Consider the following 22,715-nt stretch of genomic DNA (forward strand, 5'->3'; position numbering starts at 1 on the left):
TGCCACTAACAAGTAAACAGCCATCAGTGCAAACCCTCTACTCCGAAGTACTTCATTCTGTACTAGGTGAACTGTACTCATGGCACAGATGGGCACTTCAGTTCTTATAAAGACTATTTCAGAAAACTTTCAAAAAGTTTTGTCACCTTTTAGTATTCATTCAGAGAAACATCAGTCCAGTTCTAACCAGAAGTCAAAGAAAGAAAAATTAAAATGCTAGAAAATATCAGCAAATGAAAAGAACAAAATAGAAGATATCATTAGGCAACGTATAAAATCATTTGGCCTCCTAACCCATACTTGGAATACTGAACGTAATCCTGGCACTCTGTTATTCAAAATAGGATGTGGTAATATGGAAAATGGTTCAGAGAAGGGTGACAAAGATGACCAGAGGTAGAAAAAGGCACTTGAAAAAAAGAATTACTGTAAGAAGTAAGACTCTTCAGCCTAGAAAATGCAGAAGGTAGGATATATCAGAAAAAAACTAAACAAACTGAAGAGGCATATAAGGTTGCACTGGCATAAAGAGGGAAAACAGGTAGTGACTTGCCGATTTCCAATAGATGTATATAACAGGGCATCTAGAGAAGTCACCAACTACAAGATTCAAAATTGTACACAGGTTGTTCTTGTATAGATAGGTAACAAAAACATGAGCTACCTGGATCATTGCTTTTACTTGCACCCATGTTTCTAATGCCTGGAGATGACTCATTGCACAACACATTACAGAAACTGCAAAATAATTTAAAAAATAACTAAACGTGGCTTTTTGTGCTTTGCTCTTTCATAAAAAGAATGGAACTTCCACAGTGTATTCCTTTGCTTTGCTTTGTTTAGCACTAGGAGCACTCCTTATCAATGCCCTAGGTCATAACTCAACAGTTCACTGCAAACCTAGAGTCAGGACTTCATGCACATTCAGGACAGTGGCCCAAGACACCACAGCATGTTAGTCCTGGAGCAAGTATGAGGTTCAGTTCTACCATTGGATCTGTGCATTTGTGGCCATATGGGAACATCTGGTGACTATACTGTACATATAACAGTGGTCTTCCTTTACCTCTGTATTAGACCCTTTATTTCTGTGGTCCAGTAAGTGCATAAGTAGAATCCATAGTTCTTTAATGCAGGTACAGGGATAATGGCTACTGTTAAGGGCCTCAGAAGGTCGCACCTGAAAGAGAATATAGAATAAAATTATTCACAGAAGTGTTAACTTTTGAAATTGTGTTTTATATATCAATATTTCCTCTTGTCTTGGCTGTTTGGTTTGAGGGTGGTTTTTTTTTAGGTAAATAATATAGTTACAATTACACATTCAAAGGTGCATTATTTCACTAACATACAAAATATCTCTCTCATACAACAGAGACTCTTTCCTAATTCTATGTAAGCTATAGGTTGTGCAATTTCCTAGTTTCTTCTGATCCACTCTCAGATATTATTTAATCACATAAAAGTGTCATTCCATGTCTAAATGAAAAGAAGTTACAATAAATACTAATTCACTGTCTGATAGTAGGGAAAAGAAAATGATTGATTACATTTTCCTGATGTTCTTGAGAAGAAAAAGATTTCAAATTATTTACCAGCTATTATTGTTATTTTTAACTGAAAAATCCTTAATGACTAGGCATAATGCTAGTAGAATATGTTGTTGTTGGCATGAGGATGTTAATGTTCCCACAACATTTCACAAAATCTGCTTTTCGGTAAATTTACTGCAAGGCATTCTTTTAATATGCAGAAAACAGCATATTTCAAGTCATGTACATTATTTGATTACTATTCCATATTTAACAAAATTCACTCAGACTGATGTATTTCAAATGCAAAATAGTCTTCTTGTGATTCATCTTTCAATTTTACATTCTCTGAATTGTGAAACAAAACAAAACAGCAAAAGGAAGTGCTAAATACATAAAAAACTCTGTATACTTTAATGCTTTTAAGATCAACCAGACCTGTATTTGAAATAATCACACTATAGACAAAACTTTACTTATTCTATCCTTAGACATATTAATCCAATAACCTGTATTCAGAGGTGGCAAAAATTGTGAGAAAAGCTTTGCTTAAATAGCACAATTCAGCACCTTTTTCCTTCAGCAAGTACATAACGGCAGAAATGTAGAAAGAAAAGAGGGAAGACAAAGCAGCTTATACTCATTTTATCTCTAAACAATGAGTAGTCCAAGTTTGAATAATCAACCTACACCTCTTCGAAGCAAACAGAGGGGAATAGGTACCTAGAGAGATTAATGAATCTCACTGCAGAACTGTTGTTATCCTTCCATGACAATAAAAATTACCTCGAGTGACTACTTCAGCCAACTAACTCTTAGCCATGTACATCTGATGAGGTGGAGCCTAAATTTTTATATCCTCATGCTTTTTCTGATCCATTCATGCACAACTATTCTCAAATCACATTGGCACTTAAAATAATTTCTGAATTTGGAAGCCTAACAACGTAAATTAAAAATTAAATCAGAATATGCAATGCCAGTGACAGCAGTGGCTCTGTGAGACATTACTGAAGCAGGAATGAATGACTAAAACCCCACATTTTCACAATTAGAACAACAAGTATATCACCAATAATTTCAAATCTGTATAATATTCTGTAAGGATGCAAACTTCTTCTTTATCATCCGCCTTTACAATAATATGTTTACAACTACAGTTTCATACAGCTCCAAATCAGGTTTAAATAATTTTAATTATAAATATGAACTTACATTTATATGTAAATGTGACACTACTTGTTTTTTCTCTCTCTCAAGAACCCTGTTTATCCTATAAATTGTCATGGCAGACTTGATCTATTTTAAATAATGCTTTATTCACTTTCCGCATACACTCATGGCATTTCACGTGCCTCTCTCTCTCCTCACACTTTTAGTTAAAGATCTGTTAGAGGAATTTCTCAGAAACCTCAACTAATTTTATGTAAATATTATTTTGAGAATAAGCAGTATGACCACTTAAGCCGCTTGAAAAAATTTGTTATTTCTCTACTAGCTTTCCAAAACTGAAGCACCTCAAAAATAACTCTGGTTAAGACTCACTGCCAAAGAGAAAAACAGATCCATTGGAAATGAGCAGTCTACTTATTACAGATGCACTGTAACACAGCAGGTGTCTATGGAGGTATTAGGCACAGAAACTATCTTAGAAACGAGTTTCATGCTTTCTAGGCGGACAATCAGTTGTTGCAGAAGGTTTCTTCGTCTACTGTTTACATCTGTTACTGTGCTATGCTACAAGACTGCAAGATCTCTTCTGCAGGAAATGTGCATATCCATTCAGGATAGAGTCTGGGCAGTTAGTATGAAAGCAAGACACCGTAAGATATTGCTTAGACTAAGGATAGCCAAGATACTGCTTTCTTCAGAGATACTCTGGATTTCCTCTCACAACATCCTCAGTTAGTTTTTCGGTAAGAATGTTTAAAACCCCCAATTGTGGTGCTGTTGGGACAATACAGCTCTGGTGCCAGAGGTGTGACTACTGAAGACAGAAGAAAGATATCCATGGATATATATTTCTCTGCCAAATATGCCCCACAGTACACTGGACTCATTATAGAAACCAAGTCAAGCATTTTGATATCAGAGCTGCCCAAGAATCAATCAGAAAATGTGAGTCTGGAACACTAGAGCTTATGTCCCCCTTTCCAAGGATATCCACAAATGTTAAGAGCTGCACTCACGAATGCTCTCAGCCAAAAGCCCAAGGACATGTTTTAGTGGTGAGCTGTTGATTATGATGGAAATGCTTTACTTGCATTTTCAACAATTTTGAGGGATACTATTTCCATTAGAGGATGACAGCAATGCTCGCATTCTATAGGAGTCACCAGCTGAAGTGCAAGCTTCACTTCAGAAATTAATCTCAAACAGAACTAATTCAAATGGTGTGGGCCACACCTAGAGAAAGCTTAAGAAAAGGCAGTGGCAAAAGAATCTTCTCTCTTTGTAATGTGGCTCTGTGAAAGAACGTCAAATCGGTCATTTTATCATCTGATATTTCCAAGCCTACCCATCAAGCATTATGTTCAACAGATAGAGACTATTTGAATTTTCTTTTATCAAACATTATTCTCATATATTTGCCTTTTGTCAGGGGAGAAGGTTGCCTTACTGTATGATAACTTAAGAGATCAAAATTGATTTTAAAGGTAACAGTTTACTACAGGAAGGTATTTAAAAACAACAGTTATCAAAGGCTAATACAGCCATTCCCCCATCCTCAAAACTAACATGAAGAAGAGGGATTACATTTCTTATGTTTTTCTACTAGGAAAACAGTAATTATACTATGCTATATTGTCTATAGCAGTGGTCAATACTACTTATTCTCAGAGTTCAGTTCTGTATTCATGAATCTCACATGTCCGTCTAAATCAGGTTTCACAATGACACAATGATTACAAAGCCCTTTTACTGGCTGCTATATGGAGCTATTATGGCTTTCTAGCTTTGGAGTGCTCAAAATAAGTGAGAAAAATACTGCAGCTATAGAAGGAAAGAAAAAGGAAAAAAGACACAGAAAAGTTTTCCCATGACAAATGAAGAAGTGCTGTAACAGGAAGTTGAGGTGGTGGAAATAGGTGCACTGCAGCAATAAATTTTAATATGACATTCTGTAAATGTCCAGTTAGCTTACTTCCAGGATTAGTGTTAGCCTCTTTTGTTCCTGTTGAGAGAGACTGAAAAGATTTTTTTTTTTTGCATCTATCTAAACCTTTTAGACTGTGCCATGTTTGGCATTAAACCTGGAACATTGAACTTAGAAAATGTGGCACTCACTTCTGCTCTGTACACAGTGCATTTCAATATTACTCTCTCATTCAACTGCCAGATGGTCATGAATAAATATAACACAATTTGAGCTCCTAACAAATAACACTCTTTAAAACATGGAAATACAAAGCCATACATAACATTTAAAACTAAGCACTAAGAAGTCATCTAAGCACTGATGCAATGCCCAATTCATATGGTTCCCAGTATCAGCATCTAACTGTCCATGGCCTGAATAAAGAGAAAGAGTTACCTTTGTATACTTGTTGATGGCCAAGCTTATTAAATCAGATATGAGATTTCCACAGTGTTTTTCAAATAAACTGGTACTGGTTAGATTCTCTCCGGTTAGATTAATGAAGTGGTTAGCATATACAACTTGTTCTAAAACACAAAAGAAAAGTAGAATTGTTTAGTTCCAGGTTTAGTTTTAGCAATATAAAACAGACAGGATTTATCTTCTAATAGTTATATATTTTAGAATGGGCTTGTTGACCTGTATGCAATTTCAATTTATAAATTCATGTGAGAAAGCTCATCCTAAATTCAAGCTAATCCCTTCATCATTGCACTGAAATCTGGTATTATTCAGGTTGACAGTAAAAAAGCTTGGCACTTTACAGCCTTTTATTGGCACAGATTTTGCAAAGGAATAAAGATTTATTTATCTGCAAGTTCCTCTTTGTCACATGCCAGTGCGCATGTTCTGGAATCATGACATGTTTTGCAGATATGCAAGTTGATGACAAACAATTCTGGAGAGGTCTAACACTTTCCTTTGGATGTGTTGATGTAAAAAGCTGGCATGATCATGTTCCAACTTGAGCATTTGTAGGCATTAACAGATAAAATGGTGAAGTTAAGAGGCTGTAAGATCTTATCCCACAAGCTTTTCAACAGTACATCTCCCTTGACATCAGTGGGGCAGACAATATGTAGAATGCGCCTGTATTTTATTCCTGCAAATGTAAGGTGAAACCCTGAACCCACTATCCTGTAACTGGTCTCAGCAATGTGAAGTTTTCACTCAGAACACTTTACAGAATGAGATAAAAACCTAAGAAATTCTAAGCACAATAAATTTACTAGCCAAGACAGTCATATTTCTACATATACATCTTGTATTCTTCTTGTTAAAAATCGTGAGCTTTCTCTTACAAAGATATTACTGCATTATTACTCAGAACATTATCTAGAAATCAATATTGAATTCTGGAAAATAAATTGCCTCCAACAGTTTCACTATCCTTCTCCAAAATGCCTTAGAAAAGGCAAACAGGCTATCCCACAATGGATCATAAAAGAAACTTAGAATTATGGAACAAAAAGCTAACCCACACACTATACAGTAACGTAGAAACAGAGAAAATGTGTTAATGGGAGAAAGGCTGCATTGTGACAGCACTTGGAGCAGGCAAAAGTGAATCCAAGAGTTCAGATTCAACATAAGTTGCTGGGGTAAACATATAGTGCCTTCTTTCTGGAAGGCACTATATGTTTATATACCTCAACATTACTTCAACTGTTGCAATTCCTATGCGGAATTTATATTAACAACTTATAATCAGGTGGCATGAGGGGAGATATGGTTGCAGTGACACTCTTATAGAAGAAAACACACTTCTGTGATTTATTCTGATAGAATAGACACAGAAAATAGATAGATATAAGCCTCACAAAGCAAATATAGTTCTCTTCTGTATTTTAACAATTCTTCAGCAAACTGAACTACTCTGAAATTGAGTTTTTCAATTGCATTCTATGACCTTTTTAATCTAACTTCTATGAACAGCTTACTCTTATCAACTTACTTTTTGCCCTTTTAAAGCCTTATAAAATTTTTTTAAAAGATATTGCCTTGCCCTTTTCTTTCTGTACTTTTATAAGCTCCCCTGATTGAGGCTTCTTCTTTTGCCCAATATTTTCTTAGTGCTGCACATGGTTAATAATACAAATTCTCTCCTCTGAGAACCTTTGCTCTGGTTTCCATCCCTGGACACTTTTCCTACATTGTTTTCATTGAATTGCCATTCATTATTATGCATTCTGGATATCTGTAAATGTATTTTTATTTGTGATGTCAAGAAATACATTGTTATTAAATATTTTGTATGTTGTATCAGTTGAGTATGAACGCCGTGATCTTTGTTTTGACAAAACAAATTCCTAATACAATTTTATTTAATTTGAGCCACATGATGATTCACCTACCCTTACCATACCTGAGTTTACTCCATTAAACACAGCTATGCTTAAAAACTACCAAAAGTAGTTTTGATTTTGGAAAAATCAAAGTGGGAAAACTATGTAAGTCATATGTAAAACAATAAGCTCAAGAAAAAGGCCTGCATACTTACTCTTCAGTTTTTCACCTAGTACGTGAAGAATTTCTAACACTAGCCAGTTAATATCCAAATGGAGATGCAGTAAGTGCCACGATGGAGGAAGGACCTGTGATTAGAAATATAATTACTTGTATTTAACAATTCTTCAGTCAGTTCTGGATACTGTACAAAGACAGGGTTGCCAGGCTTTGGAACAAGCTTCCCAGATGAAGTGGTGGAATCACTACTCCTGGAAGTGTTCAAACACATGTGGATGGGGCATTTGGGGACCACATTGATGGTTTAGTGGAGAATATGGAGGTGATGGAGCAATGGTTGGACTTGACATTCTAAGATTGTTTGCAATGAACATTATGAATATCTATGATCAAATACAAACATGTCATTCAACTCAAGAAAAAAAAAAGAAACAAAACGTTTCATTACAATTCTGTCTGTACTAGGCCATTTATGAAGTTTTGATTCAAGTTTGAGAAATTACCCTAAGTTAACACCCTAAGTTAACCTTTTCTTCACAGAGCAGTATTACATAGCACAAAAACTGCTAAAGTGAGCACTTAAAATAACTCCAAAATTTTAGTATTCTCTTCCTTAAAGTTTACTTGAAATCACTGTTTTTCATCAGTTCACCCACTACTGACAAGCTAAACAAAAATTCAAACTGCTTCTTCTTGGTGGATCATTCCTCTCCAGATACTAGTTTATACAACATGAGCCTGAAATTCCTTTTCTGTCATTATAAAAGAATTGATGTCATTAGCTACATGTATGCACAAATCCTATTGGTGCATGCTTCACTAGTATTTAATGTTGCTGTGCCTCCTTCCACATGTGCACTTTTCTTTGCATAAAAGATCTCTGCCCATTCTGAATGCATTTTTAAAGAAATGCCCCGCCTACTGGGATGCTCAGAAATTTTAAACATTACTAGAGACAAACACCAAAGAATTTTTTAAACAAGCTATGCTAATTCAAGCCTACTTATCTACCTGTAATTGGTATTATCTCTTGTATACCACAGGAAGAATTCTAAAGCTATAGAACAAAACCAGATAAATAGAACAACAGAAAATCCAGACCTCATTAGTTGAGTTTAGCAAGTAGAGGATGGCACTTAATAAAGAAAAAAAAAAAAAAAAGAAAAAAAAAAAAGATGAACTTACATTAAACCAAAATTTTTCAAGTTGAATACATAACATCACATAAAAAATTCAAATTATAAAAAGACACCAACCAACCTTTGCCTGATTTTGAATAGTAAATGCTGCCAGAACATTACTAGGAAGCTCATAAAGGTGACCAACGTGCACGGTCAAAGCATGAAGCTCTTCCACCAACACTGATGGTAACTGAGCTTCTAGCTCTTCATAAGGATGCAGCATTCCATCATTTTCCACCTTAGGGGGTTCCAGATACCTGAATGTAGAGAAAAATGCACACAGTCAGAAAACAGGTAAGTAGCAGCTGTAGTACCCAATTTAGTAAAATGTGTAAATCTCACCTGAAGATGAAAACTTTCACATAATGCAAAAACTTAAGACATTGATGCCTGATGCTCTCTGCTTCAGAGTGCAAGTGTGCAGCTTGACCTGAAGTAAAAGAGATAAATAGCTTAAAGCAGATGTGACCATACCATGACTTATTTAACATTTGCATTCTCCACAATAATTAAACCAGACCACTGGAAAGACATCCTCTGAGGACAAGTTGGGAGGGGACTGATGGTAAACACCCACTTCTAAATGTCATCTTGCCAGAAGGATCCATTCTTTATCTTACCATGTCAGGCACATATCCAGACACACATAGAAAAGAAGACCCTCAGGAAAGGTGAGAGTAAGCATTCAGTGCTAGAAAAAAATCATTCAGCCCTACTGCCCTGCTTCCCTGACTACTTCCACGACACCTTCAGTAAAGACATGGGTAAAACAATTAATCAGCACCCTTTTCTCCTGACAGACTTAAACAGGTGAACCTATTTGTAAATACACTTTATAATTTTTCCTTGGAAGCATCATTGTTGCACAGAACTTTCAGCTGTATAATGCTAAGAACCATCCATTCACAATCCTGCCTTCCACTTGCAGCTCTGTATCCTTTCAGGTAGCTATTCTGGCTATATGTCTCCTTTCCTTTGTTCTCTGAAGCTGCTGCTCTCAGGGTGTTACCATCCTCACCTTGTACCTGCACGCTCAAACACCCCATTAGAGCAGAGACTCACTGGAAGTTACTGCCACAGTGTGAGAATCACTCCTTATTTATTCCTACATCTGGGCTTCTGGCTTTCAGCTTATGTTAGAGAAAGATGAAACTTAGTGCATAACAAACAAAATATAGTCATTTAAATACTAAACAACTACTGCCCAATAATATATTGCTTAAAAAGCCCAAAAAAGCTTAGCATAAAAGCTTAAAACTTTAGCAAGCAGTCAGCCTGCAACATGTGTACCTGATTTACAACACATGTACCTGATTAGAACATGTGCTGATTATTCAGAGCATCTTCAATGCAAGCATCAAATGAGGACCTTGAGCAGGGCCAAACAAAAGTGCATCATCCTAGAGGAGATGCCTGGCAAAAACTCTTGGTCACCTACTACACTGGACTGCACAGCCAAGGAGAGACAGTTATCCTTGCTCCTCTCCCCACGTGACCACTGAGGAGTCTTCCTTTTTTTCAATCCTTATCTCGCTCTACTCTTCCTTTTCTTTTCCCCCAACTCCTCCAGTTAACCTGGCAGTTCATGTATGTCACTTGTTACAGACCCCAAAAATAAAGCTTTGTGCATACAAGCCTATCTCATCATCTTCTGAACAACATTCAATGGGCAAAGCAAATCAACTGATACAGGCAACAGAATATTCCAGTCTATGGCCTTCCTACACTAGAAGCCATAGCATCTGCCATGGTAATTAACCACAAGTTTACAACAGAGTGAATCGATGCTCTTAAAGTAATTATAGATATTACTGCTGATTTGTAGCAATAACAAATACTGTATCCTAAATTCTCAGAAGTTCGGTTTAAGCAAAATTCTGTATTACAGTATTTTTACATGCCTTCTACATTACACAGTTCTCAGTCTCCAAACTCAAGACTGATAGGACACAAATTCAATGTACAATATTGATATCCATATAAACACACAGTATAACATATATTTACTGAGCCAAAACTCTTAACTGGGTTTTAAACAGTGGAGACAGCACATTTATTTAAGATACCAATGATAACTAACACTACCCTGCCTGACCATTTTAAATAAATACTTCAATCCTCATGACACTCTTCTTCTACTAGCTCACTTCTATAAAGGAGGAACTTAGTCATAGCTGAACCAGGGACTTGCTCCGATTCAAAAAGCCTGATGCAAAGCACAGAATTCAAGTTCTTTGTTATACTAGGTTAATTGACAAGTGCAAAACAGGATACAAAGAAGAGAAGACAACCAAGCAGGTGATTAAATTTAAGTGAAAAAAAACCCAGCTGCAGAACAGTTTCTTAATGTCCAACTACAATATAAAAGTTCAAATGTAATTTAAAACAGGCTATTTCCATCTATGTAAAAAAATTAGATTTTCTGGGTACTTTCAATAACTGCATATGAAAAAAGCTTGATGATAAATTCATATCAATGATTTAAATGGCAGAAAATGATGATATAAAAAATTGTAATGTGCAAAATTATTCACTCATAGAACACTAGCACGTTATATATAATGAGAAGACACTATAGACAGTTTATTTCTGAGTAATTACTGAACTTCTAAACTTGTTAAGTAATTCAGCCTTCAACTTACACTAAGCCCAAGGCTGCAATAATCCTTCAGAAACATGCTGCTTCTCATGCCTCAGTATTTAATTGAAACAAAGCATTTTGTAGTGATCCCATTTCATCGATCCTATTGCAAAGACAAATTAAGTTTGTAAATAACTCTAAACTAAGCAAATATAACTAACTGGTTTAAACATAAGCCCATGGAACACTGAAAGAAATTCCAAGCCACTCCTTTTGTAACTAAAATAACTTGTTGTGATGTTTGGTGAAATTTTCTGGTTTTAATAAAAAGTTAATAGTTTTGCCAAATTCTGCTCTAGGGGTGACACTGTAACTCAAGTCAGATTAATGCAAAATGCTCCACTAAGGTCAGTAAGAATTGCCCTGTGCATCTACCACACAGGCAAATCTGTGTCTAAAGTGACTCCCCAACATTTCCACTACCTATTTCCCTACTATCTTACCTCACTGCTTGCCCATATTTCAACCCCTACTGCAGTTTTATGGTGTTTATATATTGTTCTGAGGCACAGTCCAAAATCCATCGGTCAAGAGTCGAAGCACAAGTGTGATCTGTGAGAATTTACTTCTTTAATGAAAGGTAGTCAGTTGCCTATTGCAATGTCAAATTAAATTTGTAAAACTTACCAAAATCAGATGAACCCATTTGTACTAGGTTTTCCAGTCTGTATATCTGTTGCCTAATTAAAGGAATACAAAGATTTATGGTATTTATATAGGTAAAAGTTGTTTAACTGCATTTTAGTAAGCTCAAAATAGAACAGAGAAAGGTAAGAGGTGTCTTGCTTTGTAGTTCTGAAAAAGCTTATGGAAATCTAACTTAGAAAAGAGTTTTAGCGGAAGACAAAGGACATATCCAAGTGTGAAAGGATGACGTTGAACAGAATTCTTGCACGTTTATAAATCATTAAACGCAGTAACAAAAAAAACCTACAATTGCCTGAATATTGGGGAAGGCAAAAAACAGTACAAAGAACCCCAAAAGCCATCCCCCACAAGTGATCTTTCCACAAGCATAAGTCCTCTTCATATTTGACCACAGAATAAACCTAAAAGTTAGTCCTCATGGCATACACTCAGTATATGCTAAATTAATCCACCTGTGAATGTGCATTCTGTGCATCCCACCAGCAGCTTCTCCTGCTTCCTGCTTAGGGTGGTCAGCTCCTTAGTTCCAGCACAAAGCATAAAACAGCAACAAATACAGTTGTAAAACGAGGTGTCTTTAGAAAAGCTAAAGCTCAGTTCAGTCTTGGAGAGGAAATAGAAGATTTTTAAAGAAGCTAAGTGCCATTGCATTTTTTTAATGAGTATTTTTTAAAAAGCTGTAACCAAGGTAAATATTCGGCCATATTCTGTAACAATTGTTATTTGCAAGTGGTCTTCCAGTAGAATTTCCACAGAGATAAAGCAGTACTAAACTGAATATATGAAAAGCACAACCATGTCAGACAGACTTTTGAAAGAAAATGCTGCATAAATTGAGGAGGGAGCTCCCTGCCTCATTTCTTATGCAGTCAAAGCAATAACTACTGAAGGATTCTAAAACAGGCTACTTGGATCTACCACAAAACAAATGTTATTATGAAGAAAATGCTGAAAACTAGGAAGCATCTAAAATACACAAAACTACAGGTTGTAACTTGCATATTAAAGTGCAAACACACAGCAAAATGATCTCCCTTAGCTCTTTCTTGCTTTCTTGGATAAAGCCATGTCAGCTATCCTTCCATCATTTAGGTGGGTTGTAGAGTTTTTTGTTTGTTTTGAAACCAAAGTTGAATTTCTGCCTGGATTTTTCAAGGATTTCAACCGTGTAAAAAGTAAGGAAGTCTGAAACAGGGCTGTTGAGACTGGTGTTCAGAGAAGGAAGGTACCAGGAAGGAGCCGCACAGAAAAAAAAAAGAAAAAGACTCTCTGGTGAATGGACAAAGACAGAATACAGTGGGCTGATAAAATTAAAGCACAAACTGGACACAAGAAACATAAAAATATCATTATTTAAATATATAATTTTAATTAAAATTTGCATTTGCACCTCAAGGATTGATCCTCATGGCTGTTAATTATTAAATCATTTGATTTGCAAATACACATTGCAACAGTTAAATTGGTACTTCTGTTTATTAATCAAATATATATTATTTTAATATACCCACTTAAATGGTTACATAGCCTCATTCACTTTGACTCACACTTCTATCACATGAAAACCCATAAATAAGAATTTTTACTCAGCAATTACTATTCTAACTTGCAGTTCTTCAGTATACTTTTATAATATTAAAAATTGTAAATAATTTTAATTATAATATTAAGTATAATCTCAGACATTAAAAGAGACTAGCTTTTTCTAAGTATGTATTTAAACATAGATATTCATTGAACTTCATAAATTTAACTATTTACAGCCACCCTATCCCCCAAAACTATCGTAACTTGTACCTAACATATTCAGTTTCCACAGAGGAAAAAGGAGTTTTTCAACTTTCAGTTGTCAGCTGGCCTATAAATGAAACTATTCCATTTTATGACTGAACAAATGAACTGAATGTCTTTGCAGAGACATTCCCCTTTGCAGAGGGACTTGTCAGACCAAAAGACAACTTAGCAACCAACCACTCAGCCAAGACTTAGCTGAAATCCATTATTCCTACCAGGTCAGTAGGTTTTAAAGGATGTAGAGCCTAAATAACTTAAAAATCACAATAAAACACATTGTGTCTTACGTTCATCTCTATTACAATTACAGAGCAATTTACGTTACAGGGAAAAAGCCCTTTAAAAATAGCCATTTAGTTCAACATTCCTGTGTCACTGTCAAGTGATTTCATAATAATGAACAGTTAAAAAAAATCAGACTAAATGCTGAAATTTTTAACTTAATTATACTCCTATCTCCCCCTTTATCACTTTCGTGTTTTTTTAAAAACACAGTCAGGTCAAAGCTTCCATCAAACGAGCAAAGCTAAATAATAGTGGTTTTAATATACTTCCAGTCATCTATGTCACCATGTTCCAATAAGCCAGACCCTATCAATCATGTTGCACATCGTGCCCTTGGTCATACCCTAAAGGGATGGAAGAATCCACTGTAATGCAAGGAATGATAGAATACATCACATATATTTGTGAAATCATACAAAAGCTCCTCTCCTATCCACTCTCTGTATGTGCTGTACATCCTGAGGATTATCAGTAGCAAAGAGGATTATCAGTGATCTGTGTATTTGCATTGACCAGATTAAGCATCTACATTGAATTAGTCAAACACTGAGTAACTGAATCTGAAGAGATTGCTGAAGCTATCCTAATCCAAACAATTGAAGAAAGCACTGCATCTGGCATTTATAGTATTTGATTTTTAACCTCCACTTTCCTTTATGCACAAAAAAGGACTAAAAATCTTCAAAAGACAACTTCAATTATATGGTAGCACAATCTCATTCAAGGAAATCTTACATAGTCTATTCATATAATTCTGAAGCTAGAGCCTTTTAAATTAACCCAAACACTCTATTGCAATAGCTACACCTAATTTTTTTTTATCTGGTGATGCCTAAGATATGCATCACACTACTTAGAAACTTAATAATAAGTCACATAATATAAAGAATCCATGACACAATGTACTTCTTCCTGCAATTCCATCTGTGTCTTATCCATCACTTACTGGAGCATTAAACAGACAACATTAATCTTTTTTTAGATGCATTGCACAGCCCAGTCTTTTATGATGTTACTTTTGAAAATGTGAAAAGCTTGTATAAACAAGCTAAACAGTAGGTATAATTACAGATGTGGATTAATTACAAAATATAATGTTATCATACCTAAGTAATCCAAAGAGAAATTCACAGGATTCAACTAATGCCATTTCAGTAACCCACTGAAAGCCAAACAATTCCACTGTACTTTCTTCATAGTCATTTGGATAAGGATCTAGTCTCAGCAAAACCCTGCAAAATAGAGCAAACAAAATTTATACATTTTCCAGCAATAAACCTATGGAGTACAATATTTACAGGTCTAAATACATGTGTACCACCAATACTTTTTGAATTTATCAGCAACATGTACGTGACAGACGTCTCAAAGACAGTTGTACCTTTTACAGCAATATGGTCTACAGAAATATGACAACTCCTAGCTTCAAAAGCATAAAAACAGGACATAGTCACAGGCTGAAGTATATTTTGGAAACAAAAATTAACATGTTACCCACTTGAAGTATTTTCATACTTACAAAGGGGCTGACACATAACATACAGACTGTGAAGAGAAGAGGCTAGCAGGTAAGATAACACACTGCTCTGTATGTTTGGGATCTGTCTCAAGGCACACTAGTACTAGCACACCCCTAGTAACCAATGCTAGAACATACATTTGTTCAGTTACATACATTTAATGATATATATGCTGAACACAGTGCTAAAAATACAATTTTAGGCAAATTAACAGATAAGGGTCAAAATGAGACCTTGTCATTATAACTTAAGCTAACACTAGGCCATAATTACCCTTTGCTCTTGCTAAAGGAAAGTAAAACAACACCAGAATTACCATTTTACTCAAAGAGGAGAAAATCAGACGCCTGTATTGTTAAAACATCATAATTGTGCAAATAAAAATGTTTCTTTAACACAAATTTTAAAAATTCACAGTAAACTGCATGATAGCACAGTAAATTATTTCAGAATTTTCCCACTGCCTTTCGTAAAATAATCCCACACAGATGAAATTCAGTTCTCTAATATGTAAAAAGTAATTTTCTTTCAAAAATTAAAAATATATACTGGGTAAGCGCTTAGTTTCCATTACATAACATATAAAATTCATATTCTGCATGAATTATGCACTATTTCCAATTTCATTCTCAAAGACAAAAAGAGAATCTGCTGAATAATTGGCTCAACCTCCCATAACACCTTAGTTCATTTGGTAACTTCATGAACATTGGACTGTTTTGAAGCCTCTAGCAATTAAATACAGCTACTCCAGTTCCAAGCAATGAAGAGAAGAGTCCCTCACATGGAGGCTTTTCTAGGATTTTGAAATCCAGGTAGACAACATAAATACACAGTAGAAGAACAGTATTATCACAACTATAGTGACTGGGAAACTTGTCTACATACAAGCTCTTCAGTGAGTTTTAATGACAGAAACAATTCCAGGTGAAATGTTTCTTTGTCAATGTGGAATCCATTACTGATATATTCATGCACATAAAGGATCCCCCAATCATCTACCTGACATAAATTTGAATGAATGTGCTCTGATGCAACTAAAATACAGGATAAATAAGGCAGAGAAAGGGAGACATGCAGTGGAACCTCCCTTAAGCCTTTAGGGAAAACACTGTGGAAAAAAAGCTAACAACACAAAATACAAAGCCTGGCAGGAGGACAGACAGACAGAAAGATTAGGCTTTTGTAGGAAAAACAAGACAATCTTTACAAGGTGAGCAAACAGCACAGAAAACTAAGCTGAAAGACAGACAATAAGGCAGATGACAACTAAACTAAAGTGACGTTTCAAAATCTCACAGAAAATACATACTTACTATGCCTAGGACTTCAGAATCTTAAACCAGAATGCATGCAAGGGTGAAGCTTCATCTTAAAACAATGGTCTTAAAGCTACTAGGGCCAGCCCCAGCAATCTGGGGAAGCCAGGCAGAGTAGAAAAGAGGGAAAAAATGGTCAGCATTTAATATAGCACAAGACTGGGAAAAGCAGTGCTGAAGCCTCCTCAGAAATTTAAGTGATCTCAGATGCTGCTGCCCAGCAAGCCAGTTTTGAATGATCCTAACAGGCTTGTAAATGACCATTACAGTATCTTAAAAGTAACTTCAGAAAGCTAAGAACTGCATCAAGAGCATAACAGCCTTTCCTACTTTGGTATCACCAAGTTGATTTCAGGATCAGAAGAGCTGAAGAACAAACTGAATTGGCAACCTGCTAGGATTCAAAGGCACCAAACATGAGTGGAAAGAACATTTTAGAAGGCTTTTATATTGGTAATTAAAATGATCCCATACCTCTTAAGAGACCCACTTGCTAAATAAGACTCTGCAGAGAACCTTCTTCCTCCATTTTGGCTGTCAAAAGCACAAGAAAAGCAAGACGGCCTTGAGTTCTCATTCTCCACTTCCATTGCCAGCTCCAAGCTTTCAGTGAGAAATGGGGATGTGGAGGAAGCCCCAACGTCATCCTCCATTGTTTTCACCTGGCAATAAATAAATAAACAAATAAAATACTTGTAGCATTTCTTCAAATAAATTTCTCATTGTTACAACTCCACATCATCCTTCAGCTCAAGTGAGGACACAGATCTGACCAGCTGTAACACTGAAGTAAAAGCTGAGACACCACCAAGAAGGGCAGTCACGCTCACACGCCCCGTCATGCAATTCTGCCACTTTGTGCAACCACATCGCCCTCATTGAACAGAGACTGTTAGGGAAGATGTGTCAGTGACTTAAAAAATACCCCAAACAGGTACATTTTCTTCTTGTTTAGCTCTCTAAATTAATTAGCGATGAGGTTAGACTAGCGGTAGGTTGTAACACGAGGCAGGAATGCATTACAAAGCTACTTCCAGCAACATTCCATTTTATAACCAGAATAGCTATGCTATGGAAGTACATCATGTATTATAAGCTCCCAATATTTTAAAAAACTCTGACTACCTAGGACTCTGAAATAAGAGAAAAAAAGCCATGTGGATTACCATGTCCAAAAGAAGTTCACTGTACAGTTAATATTAGTGTACTCGTATTTGATACAGTATACTGAAACAGCAGAGGCAACAGGATTTGGAGAATCCTATAATAATATACAAAAAATATAACTAAAACGTTAAAGTTTTCAACTTCTTTGCGGGTAGACTTTGATATGGTTCTTGCAGAAACTAGTACACAGCACGGCTAGAGGTTGGTACTACAGGCTTAACTAAAAAATAAGCTCAAGGGAAAACAGAGAAGGAAACAGTTTCTGTTCCACTTTCTCACGTGCATTCATATTCCTGCGGAGCAGGCGGCCGTGCAAGTAGGGAAAAAGTGACTTCTGTGCTCCAGTTTATAGCAGGACCCTATGTGCGGGTGTTGGCACAGCTGGTGAGGCAGCTGAAGGGAATGCTCTCACCCACAAGAGCTCCTAAGGAAATCCTGTTCAGTTCGGGGTATCAAAACGCCCCCCGCGATAGAAAACCCTGGGGGAACAGTTACATAAGAGAGCAGCTCTTCCCGGTCATAACTTCCACCAGTTCCCTACTTGTCTACCACATCCCTGATAGAGCGGAAACAATTAAGGACTTTAAGCACCTCAACCTCCTTGTCCTCCAAGCAGAACCTTCCAGACGGCTGCAATCCGCGGGCAGGAGGCTGCAAAGCGGCGGGAGCCGCCGGCCGCTGCACGGCGGGCCCCCGGGGCGCGCCCACCAACACGACCCGCACGTGTAACGCCTCGGTTCCGCAGCGCCGCCCTGTGCCCGGGTGCGGTTCCCCGGCGGGCCAGCCCCGGGCGGGCGGCAGAGGGACTCACGGTGCCTGCCCGGGCCGCAGAGGGACTCACGGTGCCTGCCCGGGCCGCCGCTGCCCTTCCGCGCCCGGGCGCCTTCCGTACGGCCCGCGCGCCGCCGCCGCCCGCGCACTGCGCAGGCGCCGAGGCGCCCATTGGCCGCCGGCCGCTCCTCCCCGGCCGCGCTTCCTCGTCCCGCCCCGCCTCCTTCCCGCCGACCCAGCGCCGGCCCCGCTCCCGCCCGCTCCCGCCCCTTCCCATCCCCTTCCCATCCCCGCCCAGCCCGGGGCGGAGCGCCGCCCGCCGCGCCTACCAAGGCTGGTCGGCCGGCGGGTTTCGCTGCTTGGCTGGGCGTCCCTTGGCGGGGCAGCTGCCACAAGTGGTTTCTGGCCACCCCTCACGTGAAGGCCACCATCTTGCCCCTGCTGTTCAGCTGCCTCCCTTGTGCTCACAGAATCATCACAGAATGGCTTGGGTTGGAAGGGACCTTAAAGATCATCTACTTCCAACTCTCCTGTGGTGATTTCAACTACACCACGGTGCTCAGAGCCTCAACCAGCCTGGGCTAGAACCTCTCCATGGATGGGGCATCCAAAAGGATCGCTGTTCAACCTGTTCCAGTGCGTCACCACCCTCACAGTAAAGATTTTTTTCCTAATGCCTAATCTAAACCTACTCTCTTTCAAACTGAACCCATTCCCCCTAGTCCTGTCACTACATGCTGTTATAAAGCCTTGCCCCATCTTTCCTCTTAAGTTTCCTTGTACCGCAACTGTCCCCTACCTCGGTCTGGTGTCTGTCTTGTCTGGACTTTACCTGAACCTCATTTCCCTTCTCACCCTCATTCCCATGCTCCCTCACAGAGATGGTCATGAGGTTCTCCTGGTCTTTTCTGATGCCTTACAGATCCAGATCCAATCTTCCTATGTATGTCAGGTAATGCTCGTATCCCCCAAACAAACACAATTCTCATCAAGCTTGGGAAGTGGCATTTAGTGCATTTGAAACTCAAGCTAGGTATCACTCCTAGCATTTATTGCAGCATCTCCACTGAGTGTGACAGTCACCACAGAATGGGGGCCAGGGCAAAAGTCCTAAGATCTGTGCCTGGCATAACTTAGCTTAAAGTGAATACTGTGCACCTGGTGGCTTTTGGATCTTTTTTTCAAAAGTGCTGTATTATTTTAGATTGCCATTGCTTGATTTCATTTCAAAATGAATGCTTTCCCAGCTTTGCCTGGATTTTGGGTCAAAATAGCAGCAATGCACAAAACTTCCTTCTAGTAAGAAAGTTGCTATAAAAAGTTTTGCTGTTGCTGCTACAGCTTGCTCTGAAAGCTTTGCTGTGATTTAAAATGCTTCATTTGCTCCTGTGTCTGTAAGAATCTTTCATTTCCTTCTTTAAATTCCTGTCTAATTAAAAAAACAGTACATCATGGTTAAATAAAACTGTACCCAGGATAACCCTGATTTCCATATGCAGATTTATCTGCACTGACAGCCCCCTCTCCCTCTCTTAGTCTTTCTGTTTCCTCTCCCTCCCTCACGCTCCCTCTTTCTCTTCCCTTTTCTTTCTCTCCTTGTCTTTTTGTCTCTTTATGTCTATTGCATTATGCCTGAATAATTTTCAGTCTTTTTTTTTTTTTCTCCCCTCTTGCACGCACATGCTAAAATAACTAGACAAAGATGCAAGGTGGTTGCTGCAGTCCCTGTCTCTAGGACAAAACCGAGAAAGCTTGTGATTGCAATGCCACCTTTCTTTTTTTTTTTTTTTTTTTTGCTTCTTTTTTTTTTCTGCCCCAGCCATTCTCGGTGATTAAACTTCCTCAGGATGGGGAAGAAAAAGGAGCTGGAAATGAAATAGGGTTGAGGAAAAATCCCATTGCAGCAGCTGTAGCCAGTGGTGCCTGCTGCCAGATGTGCGAAGGTTCCTCGGGTTCTTGTCACTAAAAGGCAGTATTCAAATATTTGGAGACAAAAGCTGCATCCTCAGTGATCATTTTCTTTATTTAACATGGCAGCAGACATCGTGTGGGGAAAAATCAACACGCTGGATGTTGAATCGGACTTTTCTCCTTTCTGGGATGAAAGGATGTTATCTATCCCGTGCCAAGAGGGAACTGAGGTAAGAGAGCTGATCCAGCTCGGCTTTTTTCCTAGTATATTTCCTAAGCATCTTTTCTGAAACAACCTATATGTGTGTGTGTGTGTGTGTGTCTGTGTACACATTTCTATGTTTGTATATTTGTGTATTCGATCTCAAGGTGGTGGGTGGTAATGCTTTTTTTTTTTTTTTTTTTTTTTTTTTTATGCCATAAAAAAAACCCGGAGAAAGTTAATTCACAATATATATTCAGAGCTTGTTCAGAAGGGTCGTTTTATGGGATTTTTTTTTTTAATACCTTTTTGTTTCCAGAGAAGAGTTCAGCAGTGACATCATGGTCGGCTGCTGATATTAAACCCTATTTTCAAAGACTGTAAAAAAAAAAAAAAAAAAAAAAAAAGCCAGTAACTTTGTGATAAGAAATTGTGCAGGAGATTCATATGCTCTATTTTTCAGTTGCACTCTAAATATTGGAAGTCTTATTAAAGCGATAGTGAGAATTTTTTATTATTATTATTTCTAGCACAGAAGCGATGAATGCTGCATAATTAAGTACAGTATTTAATTTGGCTGTTGTGAAGCAAAAGAATAAGGTAATAATTTTTATTGTACTAATCAGACTCAAGATGTTCTCTGTGTTAATTGGGTTAAAAAAATTGCAGTACTTATTAGAAATTCTAATTTCACAATGCAGCACTGACAATAAGCTCAGCCAGTGAATTATTCACATCTTTAATTTGCTCTCTTAATGACAGTGTTCTGTAATCAGAGTGCAGCGACTGCTTCCTATGCATTATGTATGATGTTCAGGACTTAAATGCAGGACATTATGAAGCCTCTCAGTGGCTCAGTAATTAGTTTTCCACAAGACAGGGCTTAGATATTCACAGATAAAAGTCTACAGCTGAGATAATGTTAAGGTGGTGACTCATGCTAACAAAAGCAGGGAAGTTCAAATTTAATGCTGAAACTGCTCTCCATTCTCCCTCATTGTGCGTAGGTGCAGGGGGAGGGGAAGAAAGTCTTCAAAACTAGCCCGCCATGGTGAGTACACCGCGGACAGCCCGAAGGGGCAACTCGGGGGCTCCTTTCACTCCGGGACTGTGTTTTTGGCAACTTTACTGATCGGAGGGCGGAGGCGGAGCTGCGTTTGGTGCCTCTTTGTAGTGGTTGTGAAAAGGGCAGTAACGTACGCACTGTCAGAGAGCAATCATGTGAGATGTATAGGTGAGATGTATTTTAAAGGATTTCATTGGAGGCACTGACGTTCGTAACTTTGTCAAATTACGATGTTTTGAATGGGAGCTACTTTGTTATGTGTAGAAACTTTGAGAACACCTGATACTCGCTGTATTGTTGTTGTGCCTATTTCAGCTGTCATGGTCTTTATACATTTTAAAAACTTTATTTTCTAATACTTTAGTTCTCATCATCTGAAAGATGAACTGTGGTGAAGGTTTGTTCTTTTTTCTTTGGATCATTTACCTGGTGTTAGATCAAGTGATTTAAATGTAGGGGATAAGTATGACTATGTAACTTTCCTACTTCTATGTACTGCTTATTACAGAATAATAGGCAAGAATATTGAAATGAAGCTGGAAAATTATAGTTTTTCCATCCTTATTTGCTAATCAGACTAGGAGCTGTATATTTGTCCTGTGTTCTCCCATTAAGGAGATATTTTTATTGGAAACAAAATAACTGACTATAGAGGGTTCTTTACTTAGTGTTAACACTCCAAAGACTCCAAAGACTTCAAAGACTTGTGGCCTTTGTACAGAATTATGATTTTCAAGTTGATCTGCCAGTAAAAATTTTAGGCTTAAATTAAAAACAAACAAATAAAACATTAAATATCCCCACTTAATAGTAAAGTGAAGATATGAGAATAAGAATTTGGAGCACATCTAGATTTTTAATATTGTAAAACTAGTTCTTTAATTTTTTCAGCAGTCTACATCTGGAATTCAGTGTTATTAGCATCTGTTGCTAGTGTTGTCTGGCCTCAAGGCCATGGGACATATTCCTAATTCCTCTTAGCAAGCAGAATCCTATATCCTAAGGCTGGATCAGATACTGGTTGTATATAGTCCAGTCCTGAAAGTTGTTATCATTAAACTGTTGAATAAAGA

The 22,715-nt window shown here is 37.7% G+C and overlaps 1 protein-coding gene across 1 annotated transcript in view; it reads right to left on the reverse strand.

The window, feature by feature from the left end:
• Positions 1-18,357, reverse strand: part of MMS22L (MMS22 like, DNA repair protein) — an 88,496-nt gene extending 70,139 nt beyond the window's left edge. Inside the window, exons 1-9 of the mRNA XM_066315162.1 lie at positions 18,284-18,357; positions 17,000-17,187; positions 14,793-14,918; positions 11,587-11,639; positions 8,661-8,748; positions 8,398-8,575; positions 7,172-7,265; positions 5,068-5,198; positions 1,067-1,180 (exon numbers count right to left, since the gene is read on the reverse strand). Coding sequence (XP_066171259.1) covers positions 1,067-1,180; positions 5,068-5,198; positions 7,172-7,265; positions 8,398-8,575; positions 8,661-8,748; positions 11,587-11,639; positions 14,793-14,918; positions 17,000-17,178 — 963 coding nt within the window. The 5' untranslated portion in view covers positions 17,179-17,187; positions 18,284-18,357. The remainder of the gene's footprint in view (positions 1-1,066; positions 1,181-5,067; positions 5,199-7,171; positions 7,266-8,397; positions 8,576-8,660; positions 8,749-11,586; positions 11,640-14,792; positions 14,919-16,999; positions 17,188-18,283) is intronic.
• Between the last annotated feature and the right edge of the window lie 4,358 nt (positions 18,358-22,715).

Source organism: Sylvia atricapilla, chromosome 3, assembly GCF_009819655.1.
Source record: "Sylvia atricapilla isolate bSylAtr1 chromosome 3, bSylAtr1.pri, whole genome shotgun sequence".
In the NCBI taxonomy this organism is placed as follows: domain Eukaryota; kingdom Metazoa; phylum Chordata; class Aves; order Passeriformes; family Sylviidae; genus Sylvia; species Sylvia atricapilla.